Source organism: Schistocerca serialis, chromosome 4, assembly GCF_023864345.2.
Source record: "Schistocerca serialis cubense isolate TAMUIC-IGC-003099 chromosome 4, iqSchSeri2.2, whole genome shotgun sequence".
Classification (NCBI taxonomy): domain Eukaryota; kingdom Metazoa; phylum Arthropoda; class Insecta; order Orthoptera; family Acrididae; genus Schistocerca; species Schistocerca serialis.
The window spans coordinates 346,191,994-346,211,003 of record NC_064641.1 but is presented as its reverse complement, the minus strand read 5'-3'; the positions used below and the strand labels follow the sequence as shown (position 1 = coordinate 346,211,003).

At 37.1% G+C, this 19,010-nt stretch overlaps 1 protein-coding gene across 3 annotated transcripts in view; it reads left to right on the top strand.

The window, feature by feature from the left end:
• Positions 1 to 19,010, top strand: part of LOC126474107 (cholinephosphotransferase 1) — a 168,942-nt gene that overhangs the window by 57,794 nt on the left and 92,138 nt on the right. For all 3 annotated transcript variants that reach the window (XM_050101531.1, XM_050101530.1, XM_050101529.1), the window contains one exon: positions 12,604 to 12,762. In XM_050101531.1, the coding sequence (XP_049957488.1) occupies positions 12,604 to 12,762 (159 nt within the window). The remainder of the gene's footprint in view (positions 1 to 12,603; positions 12,763 to 19,010) is intronic.

Sequence of the window (19,010 nt, the reverse complement as noted above, 5' to 3'; positions counted from 1 at the left end):
TCCACAGACCTGAGATTTTTTCATATGTTATATGTGCATGCTAGTCCACCAATACACGTTGCTCTCACTTCATGTGCCCATCCTGAATCAACAGTACTTCCTCCCAAATTTTTCTTCGTCATGCTTCTTGCTACACTTCTTTCAACAGTGTCCTTATTAAATTTTCCTTTGATTGGCCTTTTTTGTCTCGTCTGTGCTACTTGCGATATGTCATAGCTCCCATCTGCTTACGCTCATTCTCAACCTCGGGAAAGCCTAGTATGCTAATGTTAAATACAAACTGTTCCTCCTGGACATTTTGAATTGCTTCATTATTGACACTTTTGGTTGCTGAAGGGAGTACTTTGTGAGCAGTATTAAGAGGTCTGTTCAAAAAATTCTGGAACTTTGCTGACAACATTTTTCTGTGCATACCTTTTACTTGTTGTGCATGGTCTCCTTTGAAATACTATCCTCCACAATTGATACACCGCTCCCATTGCAGTTTCCACATATGAAAGCAGCCTCGGTACTCCTCTTGCTGGATTGCAGGAAGCACCATCTTCAATTTTTTTTTTTTTTTTTTTTTTTTTTTTTTTTTTTTCCCCCTTGCAAATCTTTGTCCTTTCAACGGGGTTTTCAACTTTGAAAATAAAAAAAGTCTGCAGGGACCAGGTCTGGAGAGTACAGAGGATAAGGCAGCACAGTGATTTTGTTTTTTGTGCTATAGTCACATGCCAACAGGGATGACTGTGTTGGTGTGTTATTGTGATGCAAGAGCCATGAATTGTCTCGCTGTGTTCCAGGCCGTTTCCTTCTCACATTTTCTCGCAGGCATCGCAATGTGTTCCGATAGTACAGTTGATTAATGGCTTGTCCCTGTGGCATAAATTCATCATTAACTAATCCTTCAAAGTCAGAGAAAACTATCTGCATGGCTTTGACATTTGACTTGACCTGAAGAGCTTTTTTCGGTCTTGGAGAACCTTTCCCGACGTATTGTGAAGATTGAACCTTGGTCTCAACATCATAATCATAGATCCACATATCATCACCAGTTATGAGTCTCTTAAGGAACATCTTGTTCTCGTTTGCACGATCGAAAGTTCTTCACAGATTGCGAGGCAAAGGTCTTTCTGGTCCTGATTCATGGGCTGTGGGACAAACTTGGTGGCAACCCAGTGTATTCCAAGGTGCTGTGTCAGGATTTCATGACATAATCCGACTGAAATATTACATTCTTCTGCAATCTCTTGAACAGTCAAGTCTTCTATTGGCACACACAAGTTCGTTGACGTTCGTGACATGAGGTTCATTGGTAGGCATCAAAGCGTGTCCTGAACGAAGGTCATCTTTAACTTCCATCTGGCCATTTTTAAACTGTGTGAACCATTCGTAATATCAGTACAGCATAAGCACTCATCACCTAAGGCTTCCTAAATCATTTGGTGTTTCACTGTAAAGGTTTTCTTGAGTTTCACGCCAAATGTAATGCAGACATGTTGCTCCTCTAACTCTGCGATCTCGAAATTCACAAATTGTGAGACACAATGTTCTACTCAATACAGCACTGAACAATAACTAACAGACATACAACACTGGCAGTTACATGTTAAACACAGGTGTGTGGAGAGAAGCAAACCGCATTTCACTCCAGTGCATCATTTGCGTGAAATTATGAATGCTTCAGAATTTTTTGAACAGACCTCATAAACATGACAACAGGATCTGTGATTTTATAGCCAGATTGCTGCATGATTATGTGAACCATCAGGCTATGAGTCCCAAAGAAAGACATTTTAGTGATGTGGCTCACTGGTAAGACACTGGACTTAACATTTAGCAGGATGACTGTTCACATCCCTATCTGTCCACCCAAATTTAGGTTTTTCGTGATTCTCTTGAAGCACTTAAAGTGAATGCTTGGATAGTTCCATTGTAAGTGCTCAGTCAGTTGCCTTTCTGAATTCCTCAATCCAAGCTTATGCTCTGTTGATAATGACTGTGACACTGATATAATGTTAAACTTGGAATCTTCCTTCCTACCTGCCAACCAACCTACTTATCTACCTACCTGCCTGCCTACCTTCCTTCTGAAAGGTATGACATGTCAAAAAGATATTCTCATTTTCTTCTGATGAAGATGGAAGCTAATCTAGTTGCAATATCATGCTTCCCTGACAATGTAGCTATGCTGGAAACATGAGAACTTTATATTAGTTCAGTTTGAAGCTAGTGTGATTATATCCCTCGTGTGATTATATCCTTAAGGTTTCATAATCAATCAGGTAATTAAAAAAAAGTCACCTTCAAATTCAGTGCAGGCCCTAGAACTGTCACCAAATTTATTCTCTCTTAAGGTTAGTTTATCTGTTAAGTAGGTATTTAAGTCCTGGGAGTTAACTATTTACAATGTTGACAGAAACAGTACTAGGTGTAGCTAAAGAGATTACTCCCTGCTCATATAAGGCCTTCTTATGACACCAGAGTAGCTGGAACAGCTAATTTTGTTTAATAGAGGGATTGTCATGTTAGAAGTTTAGCTATTGTGTTACTTGCTTTGTTGTAGCAAACACAAAGTCTGTATAGTAGACTGTATTACTTCACATATTGGGAGAATTGAAGTGGGGTAGTTTGACATTCCGTGCTATGTCACAAAGTATCTTGCAACAATATTGAAAGTGTAGATTTCTTGTCACCTCACAGAGAAGGCATTTACTCACAGAAAGGCACAATAAAAAAGAATGCTTGAAATGTTCAAATGTTCAGCTTTAGACTTTAGACTACAACTGTCATCAGCTGTGTGTGTGTGTGTGTGTGTGTGTGTGTGTGTGTGTGTGTGTGTGTGTGTGTGTGTGTGCGTGTGTGTGTGTGTGTGTGTGCGTGTGCGTGTGTGCGCGCACGCGTGTGCGTGTGTGTGCGTGTGGACGTAATCCTAAAGTAAAGCTGAATGTTTCTAGCATTATTTTTCATTGTACCTGTCTGTGACTTCACACCTCCTGTGTGTGTGCGGTGAGTAGCAATCTGTCCTTTCAGTATTGTTATTCCCCATTGTTTGACAAAGTAACTGCATTTAATTAAATTTTTCCCTAGTAGTTAGATTGATATTTATGTCACAAAGACAGTAGTTAGGTATCATTATAAAGATGAAATAGCAGTGAATTTTACCTATCTTTTGGTGCTGCATGAAATAGAACATGAGTACTGAAATTATGCTTTAAGAAAAAAAATGTTGGTATTTCTTATATTTAATGCCATGGAATATCACAGGATAACTAATGCTGCATTACTGTTTAATGTTCCTACAAGTCAGAATTGCAAATGATAGAATATGTGAAGGTTCCGCTGAAAGTTACTATGTGGTGGCTTTAGTTAAATTTATTCCAGTAAGTTAAGTTTAATGTTGAAATACCTCTTACTCTAGAGGAGATGAAATTTTGTTAGTTTGTGGGATTTATGTGAAATGACTGAAGTCAATACAATGCAGCTATGTTTTGTTCCTCTCCTGGAGTGAAGCTATGATTTGAGATTTTTGGGCCCTTAAATGTTTTGTTATTAATAGACATTATCACATCAATAACTTGTAGGTTAGGGATGTATTGTACTAATAGTATTCAGTCTTGAGTACTTTTCTTTTATAATTATTGTCCTGCGACTTTAGGAGCTACAACTTCATTCTTCCAGGACTTAATAGACATAACGTGTGTTACAATTGCTTCAGGTTTTTCCTAACAGAACAGAATGATACAGCTACTAGCTTTGCAAGAAAAATGGCCACAAGTGAGATTAATAATGAAAATCAAGTATTGTGCAACATATTACCTGTGTTTGACTGCATAAAGTATATCATCTGCATTACTGAAAAACTTCCACATATGCACTTACATTTCAGCAATAGTGATAAATGCCTCTACATCCGTACATTTGTCCTCTAGCCATCCCTGCTTAGCCATTTTGCACTCCCTGTTGATCTTGTTTTTGAGACGTTTGTATTTGTTTTTGCTTGCTTCATTTACTGCATTTTTATATTTCCTCCTTTCAGCAATTAAATTCAATTTCTCTTCTGTTACCCAAGGATTTCTACTAGCAAAAATCTTTTTACTTGATCCTCTGCTGCCTTCACTATATCATCTCTCAAAGCTGTCCATTCTTCTTCTACTATATTCCACCCCCCCCCCCCCCCCCCACACACACACACACACACACACACACAATTCTCTTCAATCGTTCTCTGATGTTCTCTCTGAAGCACTGTACAACCTCTGGTTCTTTCACTTTATCGAGTTCCCATTTCCTTAAATCCCTATCTTTTGCAGTTTCTTCAGGTTTAGTCTACTGTTCAGGATCAATAAATCACATATGTAACAGCTGAGATAGTTTGGTCTTGTGATGTTGTTGCTTATGTACATAAAGTTTGTTGTAACTGTGAGTAAGAATTTGTGTTACTTTATTGTTTGTGTAATAGCTTATTTTAATGCCAAATCTTTTGAAAAGTTTAGCAGTTCTGTTAAAAGTTCTGAAATATTTTATGGTTTATTTTCTTTTGGTAACAAGTGTGTTGGTTCATTTCTGTTTACTTTCTTTTCTATGTTATTATGGAGGGGATGTAACAGTGAAACAAAGACTGTGGTTTATTGGCGGAACACTTAAAAAAATGCAGCAGTTATACTAAAGAGACTGCCTACTCTACTCTTGCCCATATGTTTTGTTGCGCAGTCGGGTAGCTGCATCAGATAGGATTGAAGGAGGATGTTGAAAAAGTCCAAAGAATGGCAGCTCATTTGGTATTATTGCGAAGTAGGGGATTGTGTGTCATGTGGATGCAATAGGCAAATTGGGATGACAATCATTAAAACAAAGACACATTTTTGCTGCAGCAGGATCTTCTCATGAAATTTCAATCACAAACTTTCTTCTACAAGTGTGAAAATATTTTGTTGGTGCCCACCTACATAGGGAGAAATGATCATCATAATAAAAATAAGAATCAGAGCTCACATAGAAAGATTTTAAGTGTTCGTTTTTCTTGCATGCTGTTGAAGATTGGAATGGTAGAGAATTTTGTTGAAGGTTGTTCAACAAACCCTCTGCCAGGCTCTTTAATTGTGAATTGCAGAGTAATCATGTCAATGTAGATGATTGCAGATGCTACTTATCCATTATTAGCAGCATTTTGTTCGATTATTATCGCCAAGATCATGGTGAGCCATTGAGAAGCTCACTGCCCTGTGCTGCTAGTTTTTGTGTAGTGGAATGGAGGAAGTTGTTGTATATTGTTAAATAGTTCTAGATGCAGGTGTTTTCTTTCTGTGTATGATTTAAGTGTGTGTTTGTGTGTGTGTGTGTGTGTGTGTGTGTGTGTGTGTGTGTGTGTGTGTGTGTGTGTGTGTGTCAGACAACAACTGCAACTACGCATATTTGCACATAAGATCAAATATGAACATCACTAATGATAAAGTGACAAAGAAATGAAAAAAATAGAAGAAATTCATCTAAAAAAGCTGTTGAAACTTGAAACGCAAAAAAATCCTTCAACAGTGCTTGAAAAACCACCCTTATTTAAGTTTGTCTCCAGCCATCAACACAACAGTCATTGACTTTGAGAAGAATGAAAGCTGTTTGAGAAAGGCCTCAATCAAAATATAAGGCACAAGTTAGACCAAAAAACAAGCTGCAAAATTTGGAGTAAAAACTCCACAAAATGGATAATAGTGACTCACAAGGCCAACTTAGCTCTGAAAAAAGCACTGGAAGAAGACCAAAGGCAACAGTGTGTCACATCTAGAGAGTAATGTTGTTGTGTTGTTGTGGTCTTCAGTCCAGAGACTGATTTGATGCAGCTCTCCATGCTACTCATCCTGTGCAAGGACCGTCATCTCCCAGTACCTACTGCAACCTACAGCCTTCTGAATCTGCTTAGTGTATTCATCTCTTGGTCTCCTGCTACGATTTTTACCCTCCACGCTGCCCTCCAATACTAAATTGGTGATCCCTTGATGCCTCAGAATATGCCCTACCAACTGATCCCTTCTTCTAGTCAAGTTGTGCCACAAATTTCTCTTCTCTCCAATTGTATTCAACACCTCCTCATTAGTTATGTGATCTACCCATCTAATCTTCAGCATTCTTCTGTAGCGCCACATTTCGAAAGCTTCTATTCTCTTCTTGTCTAAACTATTTATCGTCCATGTTTCACTTCCATACATGGCTACACTCCATACAAATACATTCAGAAACGACTTCCTGACACTTAAAACTATACTCGATGTTAACAAATTTCTCTTCTTCAGACACACTTTCCTTGTCATTGCCAGTCTACATTTTATATCCTCTCTACTTCGATCATGATCAGTTATTTTGCTCCCCAAATAAGAAAACCCATTTACTACTTTAAACGTCTCATTTCTTAATCTAATTCCTGCAGCATCACCCGATTTAATTTGACTACATTCCATTATTCTCGTTTTGCTTTTGTTGATGTTCATCTTATATCCTCCTTTTAAGACATGGTCCATTCCGCTCAGCTGCTATTCCAGGTCCTATGCTGTCTCTGACGGAATTACAATGTCATCAGCGAACCTCAAAGTTTTTATTTCTTCTCCATGGATTTTAATTCCAACTCGAAATTTTTCATTTGTTTACTGTACTGCTTGCTCAATATACAGATTGAATAACATCGGGTATAGGCTACAACTCTATCTTACTCACTTCCCAACCACTGCTTCTCTTTCGTGCCCCTCGACTCTTATAACTGCCCTCTGGTTTCTGTACAAATTGTAAATAGCCTTTCGCACCCTGTATTTTACCCCTGCCACCTTCAGAATTTGAAAGAGAGTATTGCAGTCAACATTGTCAAAAGCTTTTTCTAAGTCTACAAATGCTAGAAACATAGATTTGCCTTTCCTTAATCTATTTTCTAAGATAAGTTGTAGGTTCAGTATTGCCTCACGTGTTCCAGCATTTCTACGGAATCCAAACTGATCTTCCCCGAGGTCGGCTTCTACCAGTTTTTTCATTCGTCTGTAAAGAATTCATGTTAGTATTTTGCAGCCATGGCTTATTATACTGATAGTTCGGTAATTTTCACATCTGTCAACATCAGCTTTCTTTGGGATTGGAATTATTATATTCTTCTTGAAGTCTGATGATATTTCGCCTGTCTCATACATCTTGCTCACTAGACGGTAGAGTTTTGTTAGGCCTGGCTCTTCCAAGGCTGTCAGTAGCCCCAATGGAATGTTGTCTACTACCAAGGCCTTGTTTTGACTTAGATCTTTCAGTGCTCTGTCAAACTCTTCACACAGTATCATACCTCTTATTTCATCTTCATCTACATTCTCTTCCATTTCTATAATATTGTCCTCAAGAACATTGCCTTTGTATAGACCCTCTATATAGAGAGTAATACCAGTCAAAAATTGAAACAAAATAGGGCCATAGCTGTTAACGCCAATAAAGACTATGTCACTGTTATAATGAAGGTAGGTGACTATGTACAAAAAAAACACAAGCCATTTTTTCCTCGAAAAAAATCATCTGGAAAATTAAGAAAGATTCCTCACAAAAATGGACATAATCATGCTGAATCCACAAGTACCAGTTTTAAGAGCCCAACTGATAGTGCATAAAGATGATATCTCCATTAGATTAGTTATAAATTGTAGAAATAGCCCAGCATTCCAGTTATCAGGAACCTGTTAAACATCCTAAAGAAGGCATAGTACACCAGTGAAAGCAGCAGCCCTGTAAAGAACAACAGAGAATTTACTCAGCCATTTGAGGACTTTCAGGTACCCAATAGAGCTACACTAGCATCCTTTGATATTGTAAATTTGTATGTCAGTGTCCCAGTTAAGCCAAAATTAGAAATAATTAACAAAAATTTAAATAATTTAAGCCTCGAAGTAAAGAGTTTATGGACCTCATAGAACTTGTGTTGAAACATAATTGAAGACAGGAAATGGGAAATGCAGTAAGTCTCAAAATTTCATACTTTCGTTTCTTTCCCCTGCCTCAAAATACCTTCACTGTACATAACAGTGAGTAAGTTCCTTTGTTCGTAACATGAGGAATGCTGGACCTGGTCACCATGTCTGATTGCAGTGGTACAGATTATAACTTTTTCTCACTTCCATTGTCTACAAGCAAAAGCAGTAGTATTTTTATTTCATTTATTTTTGAGATGAATCTTTTATGTCCAGTGCTTAATGATGGAAAGAAAAGATTAAAAACATAAAGAAGAATACTCAGTTCAGAATTAAAGGAAAGATGCATCAAAGAAAAAAGGAACAGCTGTTCCTCAGAAATAACCATCACATTGTGATAATAAGATGAAATCATTAGAATTTAACAGCGTATTGCGCATCGAATAAAATAAAATGTTTTGTAATTTCGGAGACAAAACTGCACGACCTTACTGTCCTAAGAAATGTTCCTCGCATTCCATTGGCCAACAAATTAAGTGCAGCAAAAAGGAAGACCTATTAGCCATGGTTGATATTCTTGAAATGAAACAGAGAATTTTGTTTTTTGTTGTGTCATTCACAACAATACTGTATTCTCATTAGTACTCAGAAAAGAGTGAGGTGATGCTGTGTACATTCCATGGAAATGAAGCATCACACTTATATCTTTACCTAAATTTCTGTTTTTACATGTTCTTTTAGCTGTAGACGTACTAACTTCTGTAACATCTGTTAGGCATTATAAATTATGTGAAATGGTCAAAATTTGCATTCCCTTAAATAAAATGATCTCATAAATCCTCCAACAATCCAAGAGGTGGAAATGGCACTCAGAGAGATGAAAAATTATAAGGCATGCAGAGAAGACCAAGTTTTTGCAGAAATGTGGAAATATACCAGTGATACAGTTGAAAGACCCTTACACACAGTCCTAACAAAAATCTGGATAACAGAAAACTTTCCCGAACATTGGACCACAGCCATAATCCACCCACTCCACAAAAAAGGAGATAAAAGCAACCCAGATAATTACAGATGTATCTCTCTCTTAGACTGCACATACAAGATTTTCTCCAAAATTCTATACAAGAGGATCAAAGAGCAACTAGAGGAAGAATTAGGTGAATACCAAGGAGGCTTCAGACCTTGGAGAAACTGTGCAGAACAGATCATCACTTTAAAATTAGCCATAGCATATTACAAGAAACTAAATAAACTCTTGTAATAATCTTTGTGAACTTGAAAAAAGCATATGACTGTATCCATAGACCTTCAATGTAAAAAATATTAAGAAATTTCGGGCTGCATACAAAACTAATCAAATTGATACAACTCACCTTAACCAACATTGTATCAAAAGTCAAGTTCAGGGGGGAACTCTCTGAGCCATTCATCATAAAAACAGGTTTAAGACAAGGAAATTGCTTGGCACCTCTACTGTTCAACTTTGCTTTATAATACATAATGAGGGAATGGTACAAGACTAACCCAAAGAAATTCCAAATTGGAAGATCCAAAGACAACGTAAGTTTAAATTGTCTAGTATTTGCTGATGACCTTGCTCTCTTGTCCAACAGTACTCAAGAAACCAAACAAGAAGTTATCTCACTACAGGAAATAGCACAGAAAATTGGCCTTGCAATATCCTTTGAAAAAACAATCATCATGTTAACTAGCCCACCGCTCATAAACAAAATTGCCATTGGAAACCAAGAAATCAATATTGTAGATAAATTTAAATATCTGGAAGAAATCATAACATACAACCTCAGTGAAAAGCCAGCATGGCATAACAGAATAAACAAATTGACTAGAGCACAATATATCACCAAGAACACTTACAACAAAAAGAGCCTGTCAATAGCAACAAAATTAAAATACTACAAAACACTCAATCAACCAGAAATAATGTACGCAAGTGAAACCGTCTTCAAAACAACTGCCACTGCACAAATAGACAAAATACTCAAAATAGAGAGAAGAATCATCAGAACGTGCATCAACAAATCTTACCAGAAAGATGGACACTGGAGAGTAGCTACAAATGAAACAGTCTACAAGGAAATAGAATCAGTAATGAGTACAATCAGGAAGAAACATACTTCATTTTTCAGACATCTAATCAGAACACCAGAGAACAGGATCATCAGGAGAATAATAGAAAAATTGTTGAATAGTAACTGCAACATTAAGTGGATAACAGAAATCAAGGAAGATATGGATGAGCTACAGATTATATTGGAAGACCTAAGAAACAAAACTGACAAATTCAGTTAACTCACAGACACACAAACCAGACTGCAAACAAGAGTCAACAAACAGATAATAGGAAGGGTGATTTCTGATGAAGAAAGAAGGATGAGATTTGAGAGAATGAAGAAGTACTGGGCTGACAGGAAACTGAAAAATTCTTTGTATAAAGTTGGCTAGAGTGGTCCAATGAAGGCCATAAAATGTAAATAATAATAAAAGTAATAAATGATTTGTAATTTAAATCTGCCATGGTTTTTCTGTCTTATTACATTTTGACGTATAACCGTTTCAGCATGTCCTATTTCCAGTCCACTCTTATTTTCAATTTTATGAACAACCACATTGTGTAGCTGTGGGGTCATTTAGAAAACCTGACTCTTTGTTCAAATCATGTATTAGTTAGCCGAATAATTTATTTTTGATATGTAGATGACATCATCATACTTTCCCAGGGCAATAAAAATGAAGTAGAATAATTATGTAACCCTTTCTGTCAGCTCCACGGATGGTACGATATGAACACAAATGAAATTAAATTTTATTAATTGGTGTTCAGTTTTATTAATGTACTTTTGGAGGTAATGATGCATAAATGGGGTTCATAACTTGGTAACATCTTTTAGTATAGTCTTCAGAAACTTATTTTTTCCACTTACAGAGACATTTAAGTATGTTTAGCCATGGTAAACAGTATCTTTTTAAATGAGTAGTAAAAGTTGTGATATAACCCTTGAAGAAAACTTTACTACAAATCAAAAACATAGCAAACATTTGAGTTAAAATTCAAATAGTGTACATAATATTGTTTCTCAGAACATTCATCATGTTCTTTGGAACAAATTCACACTTCGAACATATAACTCCCTCTGTTTACTTCATGTGCATCTCTTACAGTTGTTGCAGGTTATTATTATTTGTTCCACTTTGTTATACTTTTCTGCTTTTGACCAGCTTTCACTAGTACACAAATAACATCTACCTGTAGCTCCATAAGTTTCCGTAGCACCGAAGTTCAGCTTGATTTTCTGTCCAAGAATACCCCTTTCATTGTTAAAACAATTGTTGCTATGCACGCAGACACATTTGATGTCTAGATGCTTTATATTACCACAGCACTATTATTAATTGAATAAGACATTCGTTGTGCAAAGTTGCATTTACAACTGGGAGAACGTAATGACCACCTCGATTAGACAAATTTTTGGATTACGTTTAACTAAAAAATTTAAAACATATATAGAATCATGTAGAATAATTCATTAAAATTTAAAATTCTTCATTTTAGAATGTAAAGAATGTGATTAGATTATAGTATGTATAGAATGTGGGCTTAAAGTTGGTATTGCCAGGGTTAATTCCACTTTTGACTGTTTTCTCGTAAAACTTAACAACTTTATTGTTCTGATCATGTTAGGTAAAAAATTGAAGCAGATGTAACACTCATTATCTCCATGCAGTCCTTGGAAAATGGACTTGTAACTCCGAAATGCATTAACAACAAGTATAAAATAAAAATATTTTGACAGGAGGCCGAATATTATTAATAAAATATATCCTTCCAAACCAAACCAAATCAAATTTAGTTGTGATAGGACCATGCATGCTTGATGCTTTAGTTGCAAATGTGGTTGTGCATGATGTGCTTGGGACATATAAAGTATGTCTTCCCATTTTCAGCCAGTACAGAAAATTCATTCAATTATAGACAGCATTGTAGAATTTAATGTTTTGTGACTTATTTCCCGCTTCCAAAGTAACAGTAAGATACGACTAAACCCAGCTTTGGTTACAGCGACTAACGGAATATGCTTCTGCTTTTCATGCAAGTTGGTGCTTCTTTCTATATGCTTTTCACTGGTTAAGAAGTAGGAAGATTCATTTTGCTGACATTTGAAATATAACAAACATGTTAGATAATCGATTTTCTTTTTTTAAATAGTATACTGGATTAAATGTTCCTTACATGAAAAAAAAATCAATTTATTTTTTGTTTAGCCAGTATAGTAATCATTGCAGTTCCATTTTTACAGTAATTGTGACGTTACCAATGTAGTGTTTCCAACACTTGTGTACATGATATATTGGTTCCCTTCACTTGCAATAAGAAACTAAATCAAAATATAAGGGACAAATAACATTTTTTCTTAATTTCTTGTACATATACCATTAAAAGTAATGTGTTTGGAACTGTTTACAATTGAACAAGTAATGCAAATTTTCACTTCATAAAAAGATATTTTTCTTCCAATTTCACTTGCAAAATATTAATAAGTAGACATAATCTGTTCATTTTCCCATTATGTAGAGCATAGACTATCAGTTATAATTATGTAGTCTCAGAGTTTTTAAACCTTTGTGGATTGTGTGATACTTCCAGCTAACAATCTTAATTCTACTCTTTATACAGGGCACAAGTGTACTATCACCAGTCATACCTTTTAGCCTTGTAATTCTACCTGCATATATCATATACAGGAAGAGTGCAGAAAATGTATATGAGCAACATCCAGCACTATATATACTTGCATTTGGTATGGTGGCAGCGAAAGTGACAAACAGATTAGTGGTAAGTTATTTAATTTTCTCTTTTTAACATAATTATGTTCTGCATTTCTGAAAGTCTCTCTCTCTCTCTCTCTCTCTCTCTCTCTCTCTCTCTCTCTCTCTCTCTCTCAATTACCCAGGTACCTAGGGGGTGTGGGGCACTCTTCAACTTAACCCAATTTGGTAATAGTCCCAGACTAATAAAAATAATAATGAATTGATTGAACAATGGATTTCAGATCAGGTGGGATAGTAGAATAGGCTTGACCCAATCATTTCTTGAGGCACAAAGGATTTCTCTTTTCTTTCTGATAGTGTGTCTCCATTAAGAATAATATACCTGGTTCTTTTAATCAGGAAGCGTTTAGTCTAATTACACCTGTGTTATCGTACTCTGTTAATATGTATTTTGTTCACTACAAAATGATGCAGAACTATACCAAAGCTTCCGTGGAAGAAAAACAAAGCAAAGGAAAAAACATGGACATGGACTCTTAGCACAAAATCTGTTCCTTGATTCCACAGCATGTGGTTAGGTAGTCATTGGGTAAGTGTCTTGGTGCAAAACTCAAAGGTCAAAGATTGAATCATCACTTGGTTTTAGGATTATGTATCACTTATTGATTCTTTCACTTCTGGCAGTGATTTGCTAATATGAAAAATGCTAAGTTGCCCAGTGGTCAGAGTCCACATTAAAGTGTAGGTCTCCTCATAACTGCCTGTGCAAGTCTGTTCAAAGGTTAGAGGAAGACGAGGACATGCCACTTCCAAAAGGACCGTGCCTAGTAAAGCATTGTGGTATTCAAACCAACTTTTGAGTTGAGGACATCTTTATTACATAATAATATAAAAGAATTTACACTAGTGAGAGAGTTCCATAATTCTACATATCTGTGCCATCACTCTTCTCATTAAGTCTATAAAGACATAAATATTTTACAAATCACATGATTCTTGGAGACCTACAATAGTGTCGTTAGATGGTGGGCTGCCTATTTTACTCCTGCCTGTATTTATTTTCATTTCTGTACTGAGCTGAAGAAGTTTGCAAATAGGAGATTTTGCTCACTTGTACTTTCTCCAGCATGCCTGCTCTCAGAGACAGTGTGCTCAAGTGTGACTTGCAGGGCAAGTAAACTTCTGTTGAGTGGGGCAACCAGGGGTGGACAAAACTGCAAGTTCTGGCACACTTGTTGCTCTGTTTGTGACTGTAACTTTGCATCTGTTATTATATGTGACATCTAAATTTCAGGTTTCTCTTCCATGATATCTCCTCTTTTCAGGCACTACAGCTAATGAAGGACCTGGATCATGTCAGTCAACTGTCTCCTCCATTCATCTCTTGACTTCATCAGCATTATCTAGCTCCACACTCCTGATCTTCTGAGATGTGTGTCCGCATCATCCAGCCATCAAGATCTTGGTCTCACACTGAGCAGCTACTCCCTGGCTTTGCAAATAGCACTTTCTTTGGTACTCGCAGTTTTTCCTTTCCCTGCACATGTCCCAACCACGGTAATCTTTATGCCTGTACATCTACATTATTAGTGGATTCTTATAGATTTTGTACAGTTCTGAATTGGTCATAATTCTCCAAGCACCATTATTACATCATCATCATCATCATCATCAGTTATCTGCTATATTAGCAGGCCCTTTGCCTCTCCATTTTCTGCGATCCATTGCTTCCTTCTTAAGGCTGCTGTATGTTGTACCGTCCATTATGTCATCCAGTATCTGGAATCTCTTCCTTCCTCGCTTCCTTTTCCCTTCTACATAACCTTCTAAAACTGTTTTTATCAGTCCGTCATTTTTTCTTAATATATGCCCAATCCAATTTCTTTTTCTTCTCTTTATTACATCTAGTAACTGCCTTTTCTCTCCCACTCTTCTCAGTACCTCTTCATTTTTTACTCTGTCCATCCAACTTATTCCTTCCATCTTCCGCCATGTCCAGATCTCAAAAGCCTCCAGCCTTTCTCTGTCTTTTTTCCTCATAGTCCATGTTTCAGCGCCATATAGAAGAACACTCCATACAAGACATTTTATGAGTCTCTTTCTGAGTTCTCTGTCCATACCGCTGCAGAAGATTCTCCTTTTCTTATAAAACGCCTCTTTTGCCATTGCTATCCTTGTTTTAATTTCTGTGGTGCACTTCCAGTCGGTGTCTATCCTGCTTCCAAGATACTTAAAATTTTGCACCTGTTCTAGTTTTTCTCCATTCAGCACAATTTTTAGTTCCTTATTTCCTCCTATTGCCAATACTTTTGTTTTATTTGTGTTAATTTTCATTCCATATTTTTTTCCGTTAGTTGCAATGGTGTCCACCAAATCCTGTAATTCTTTTTCCCCTGTGGCTAGAAGGACCATGTCATCAGCAAATCTCAAGCACCCTACTCTTCTTCCTCCAATTTCTACTCCTTTGTCATCTAATGAGCATTGGTCAATCATATTTTCCAAGTACAGGTTGAAAAGAGTAGGTGATAAACAGCATCCTTGTCTTACTCCTTTCCCTAGTCTGATCCAGTTTGTACTTTCTCCTCTCACTTTAACTGAAACTTTTTGATTAAGGTACAATGAGTTTATAAGTCTTCTGGTTTTCCAGTCCACTCTCTTTTCCCTCATAATAGTCGCCAGCTTGTCCCAAACCACATTGTCAAATGCCTTTTCTAAATCGATGAAGCACATATATAGGTCTCTTCCTTTTTCAATAAACCTTTCTCCTAAGATTCGTAGGAGCCCTATTGCATCTCTGGTGCCCGTATTCCGTCTAAAGCCAAACTGCTCCTCGCCGAGATTCTCCTCTATTACTTTTTCAAGTCTTTTATTAATTATTCTTAACATCACTTTGGCTGCATGTGAAATGAGGCTGATTGTCCTGTGCTCGCTGCATTTCTTGGTTCCTTGTTTTTTCGGCAATGGAATCATTACTGTTGTCAAAAAGTCCTCAGGCCATTCACCACTGTCATATATTTTATTACATAACCTCAATATTTCTCTTATTCCATTGTGGTTCAAGCATTTTAGTATTTCTCCCGGTATTGTATCTGTACCTACTGCTTTGCCATTTTTCATTGCAGCAATAGCAGACTTTACTTCTTCCATTATGATGGTCGGTCCTTTCTCTTCATCACTTACACTGTTGTGTGATTCAAGTTCCAGAGTTTCTGGTTTGCTATTTGTGTCATATAGCTCTTTTATATATTCTTCCCATCTCTGGAGGACATCGTCACGATCTTTATACACTACCTCTTCGTCTTTACTCAAAATTTCCATAGTAGCACTTCCTGCTCTGTTTTGTTCCCATGTCATAGTCTTTACTCTGTTGTATAGTAAGTCGTATCTTCCTTTCCTGTCCAGTTCTTCAATTTCATCACATTCCTCTTTTAGCCATTTTTTCCTAGCCTGCTCTGTTTCTCTTCGCAGTTCGTTATTTAACCTTCGGTATATCTTTCTTGCATCTTCAGTGTTCTTGTTTTTCAATTTTCTTCTCTCCTCCATCTTGGAAATCATTTCTTGTGTGACCCATGGTTTTTTTGACCTTTTCCCTTTTACATACCCTATATTTTGCTGTCCTGCTTTAATGATTCCTTCTTTCAGCATATTCCAGTACTCGTTGGCATTATCAGGTGCTTCTTTGTCTCGTAATGTGTTTAGAAAGTCCCGAGACAGCATTTCTGTAATTTGTTCTTTGTTGGACCTTATCTTCTCTAGATCCCATTTCTTCACCATTGTCGCCTTTTTCAGTTTTTTCATTCTTATTTCTATTTCTGCCATAAGTAAGTTGTGGTCACTATTAATATCTGCACCTGGTAATGTGTGCACCTTCTTGATTCCATTCCTGTATCTTTCTTCTACCAGTATAAAATCGATTTGGTTTCTATATTTATCCCCTGGTGATTTCCAAGTGTAGAGCCTCCTCTTATGGTTCTTGAACCATGTGTTTGCCACTATCAGCTGCCTTTCCCTGCAGAAGTCAATTAACCATTCACCTCTGTCATTTCTCTTTCCAAGACCATGACTGCCTACTATGTTTCCCTCTTTCCCTTCTCCCACAATGGCGTTCCAGTCTCCCATTACTATTTTGCAGCATTTTTTATTTTCGTCCATTATTCTCTCTATTACATTGTACGTTTCCTCTACAATTTGGTCATCATGTTCTGAAGTTGGCATATACACCTGGACAATCAGTAAATCTTTTTGTGCTCCTTTCAGCCTTACACCAATAACCCGGTCATTTGCATACTCTACATATTCCACACATTTAGCCAATTCCTTTGTCATAATCATTCCTACTCCATTAATTCCTTTTATTTCTCCTCCTGAGTAGTAGAATACATATTCATCTGACTGCAACTCTCCATGTCCATTCCATCTTACTTCAGCAACTCCTACGAGGTCCATATGATTCTTTTCCATCTCTCTTTTAAGGTTTTCTAGTTTTCCTGCTTGTAGCAGAGTTCTGACATTCCAGGTACCAATTCTCGTTTTGATTTTTTGCCTCCTTTCAAGTTGTCCCCCCCGGAGATCCGAATGGGGGACTATTTTACCTCCGGACACTGATTTAACATGAGAGGAAGCCATTTTTGTGCATAAAATGGAGACTGCATTATGCAGGGAAGATAATCTGCGGTGGTATTCCGTTGCCTTCCGCAGTTCTGGAGGCCGCCCCTAACATGGGATACAGACGCCTTTTGCAGCCGCCCGCTCCGGGTCAGACGCTGCATGAGAAGTATAGGTTGGAAAATGAAAGACCCCTAGCCCTCGAAACCTAATAGCGTCAGGGTCGGAAAAGAACAAGAGGTGGCCGAGGGTGGCCAGACAGGAAAGATAAGAGTGAGGAGCCTGGCATAAGTAAGTGGAAGCAATGCCAGGACTCAGCTCGGGGCCCCGTGGTCGCCAGCCACGTATCACTAGGTGTGACTCCCTGAGGTAAATTATTACATACTGCCCCTTATATCTTCCACAGTACTTGGCATTCCCATGCATCCAAAGCATTTCTGACTCTTTGTGTTACTGTCCACATTTCATGATAATACATAACTACAGGTTTTATAATCATTTTGTAAACTTTCATCTTCAACTGCCTTGAAATGTTGCAGGACTGCAGCATTTTAAGGAAGCTGTAATAGTAGTTGTTAGCTGCAGCTGTTCTTGCATTTATGTCCATTGGTACCATACTGTCGTCCCTAACCATTCCACCCAAGTACTTAAACTGATTTACTCTTTCATACCTTTCAAACCTCTCAACACATCTCCACCTTGTTTTGTTTCTGGTGTTCAGTTTTTTAATTCCCCCTCTTTCTTACACATGATGAGGCCAAGTGCAGCCACTTCATGTTCCAGACCTACACAGTTTTACAGCAGATATTGTCTATTCCTTCTGAGCATGGGTGTGTTGTCCAGTAAAGAATCTTCCTGGTTAAGTCTTTGAAAGAACAGAAAATTATTGGAATGTTTTCTATTAGCTTTTATTTTGTAGTTGGCATTGCTTAGTCATTTTAACAAGTTTTTAGCATTATATTATAGTATAGTACTGTATTGGAGCTGAATAGATCGCTTCAAAAATGTCATACAGTTTTGTCGACATCTGCAACTCCCACAATGTTGGAAAGGCTTTTCCTATCGACACTGTCGTACGCTGCTTTTCGAAGTCCACATATAGTTGATGTACCATTATTTAAATTTGTGACACTTTTCCATTAACAATATAAGGGATAACATCTGATATGTTCTTGCTCCTTTCTTCCTGAAATCACACTGGTATTCCGCAACCATGGCTTCTGCATAAGGTCATAATTTCTTGTTCAGTATCCTAGCAAGAATTTTGCAGGCAGCAATTGTCAATGCTGTACCTATATGGCTATTGCAGTTTGTTTTATCACCCTTCTTATGTATTGGTATAGTAATGGTTATGTTCCAGTTTGTTGTCATTTTTTCACTTTCCCATATTTTCTGAACTAGTCCTTCTATTTTCTTTAATAACTTACACTACCATACTTGAATATTTCACTTGGTACCTTGTCTTCCCTCCCCACCCTATTCTGTAGTTTTTTTGTTTTCTTAACAGCTCCACTCACTTCTCATGATGTCACTTCTTCTCCATCCTCATTGCTATCTGCTTATTGCTATCTCTTTCTCGCATCTGTCGGCCGTCGTATTTTAATATATTACTATTATTATTATGTTGATTGTTGCCGACTTACATGGTGGGCCTTAATAAAAATGATATTTCATTTTATTTTGATTTACAATTAAATGCTTTTGTGA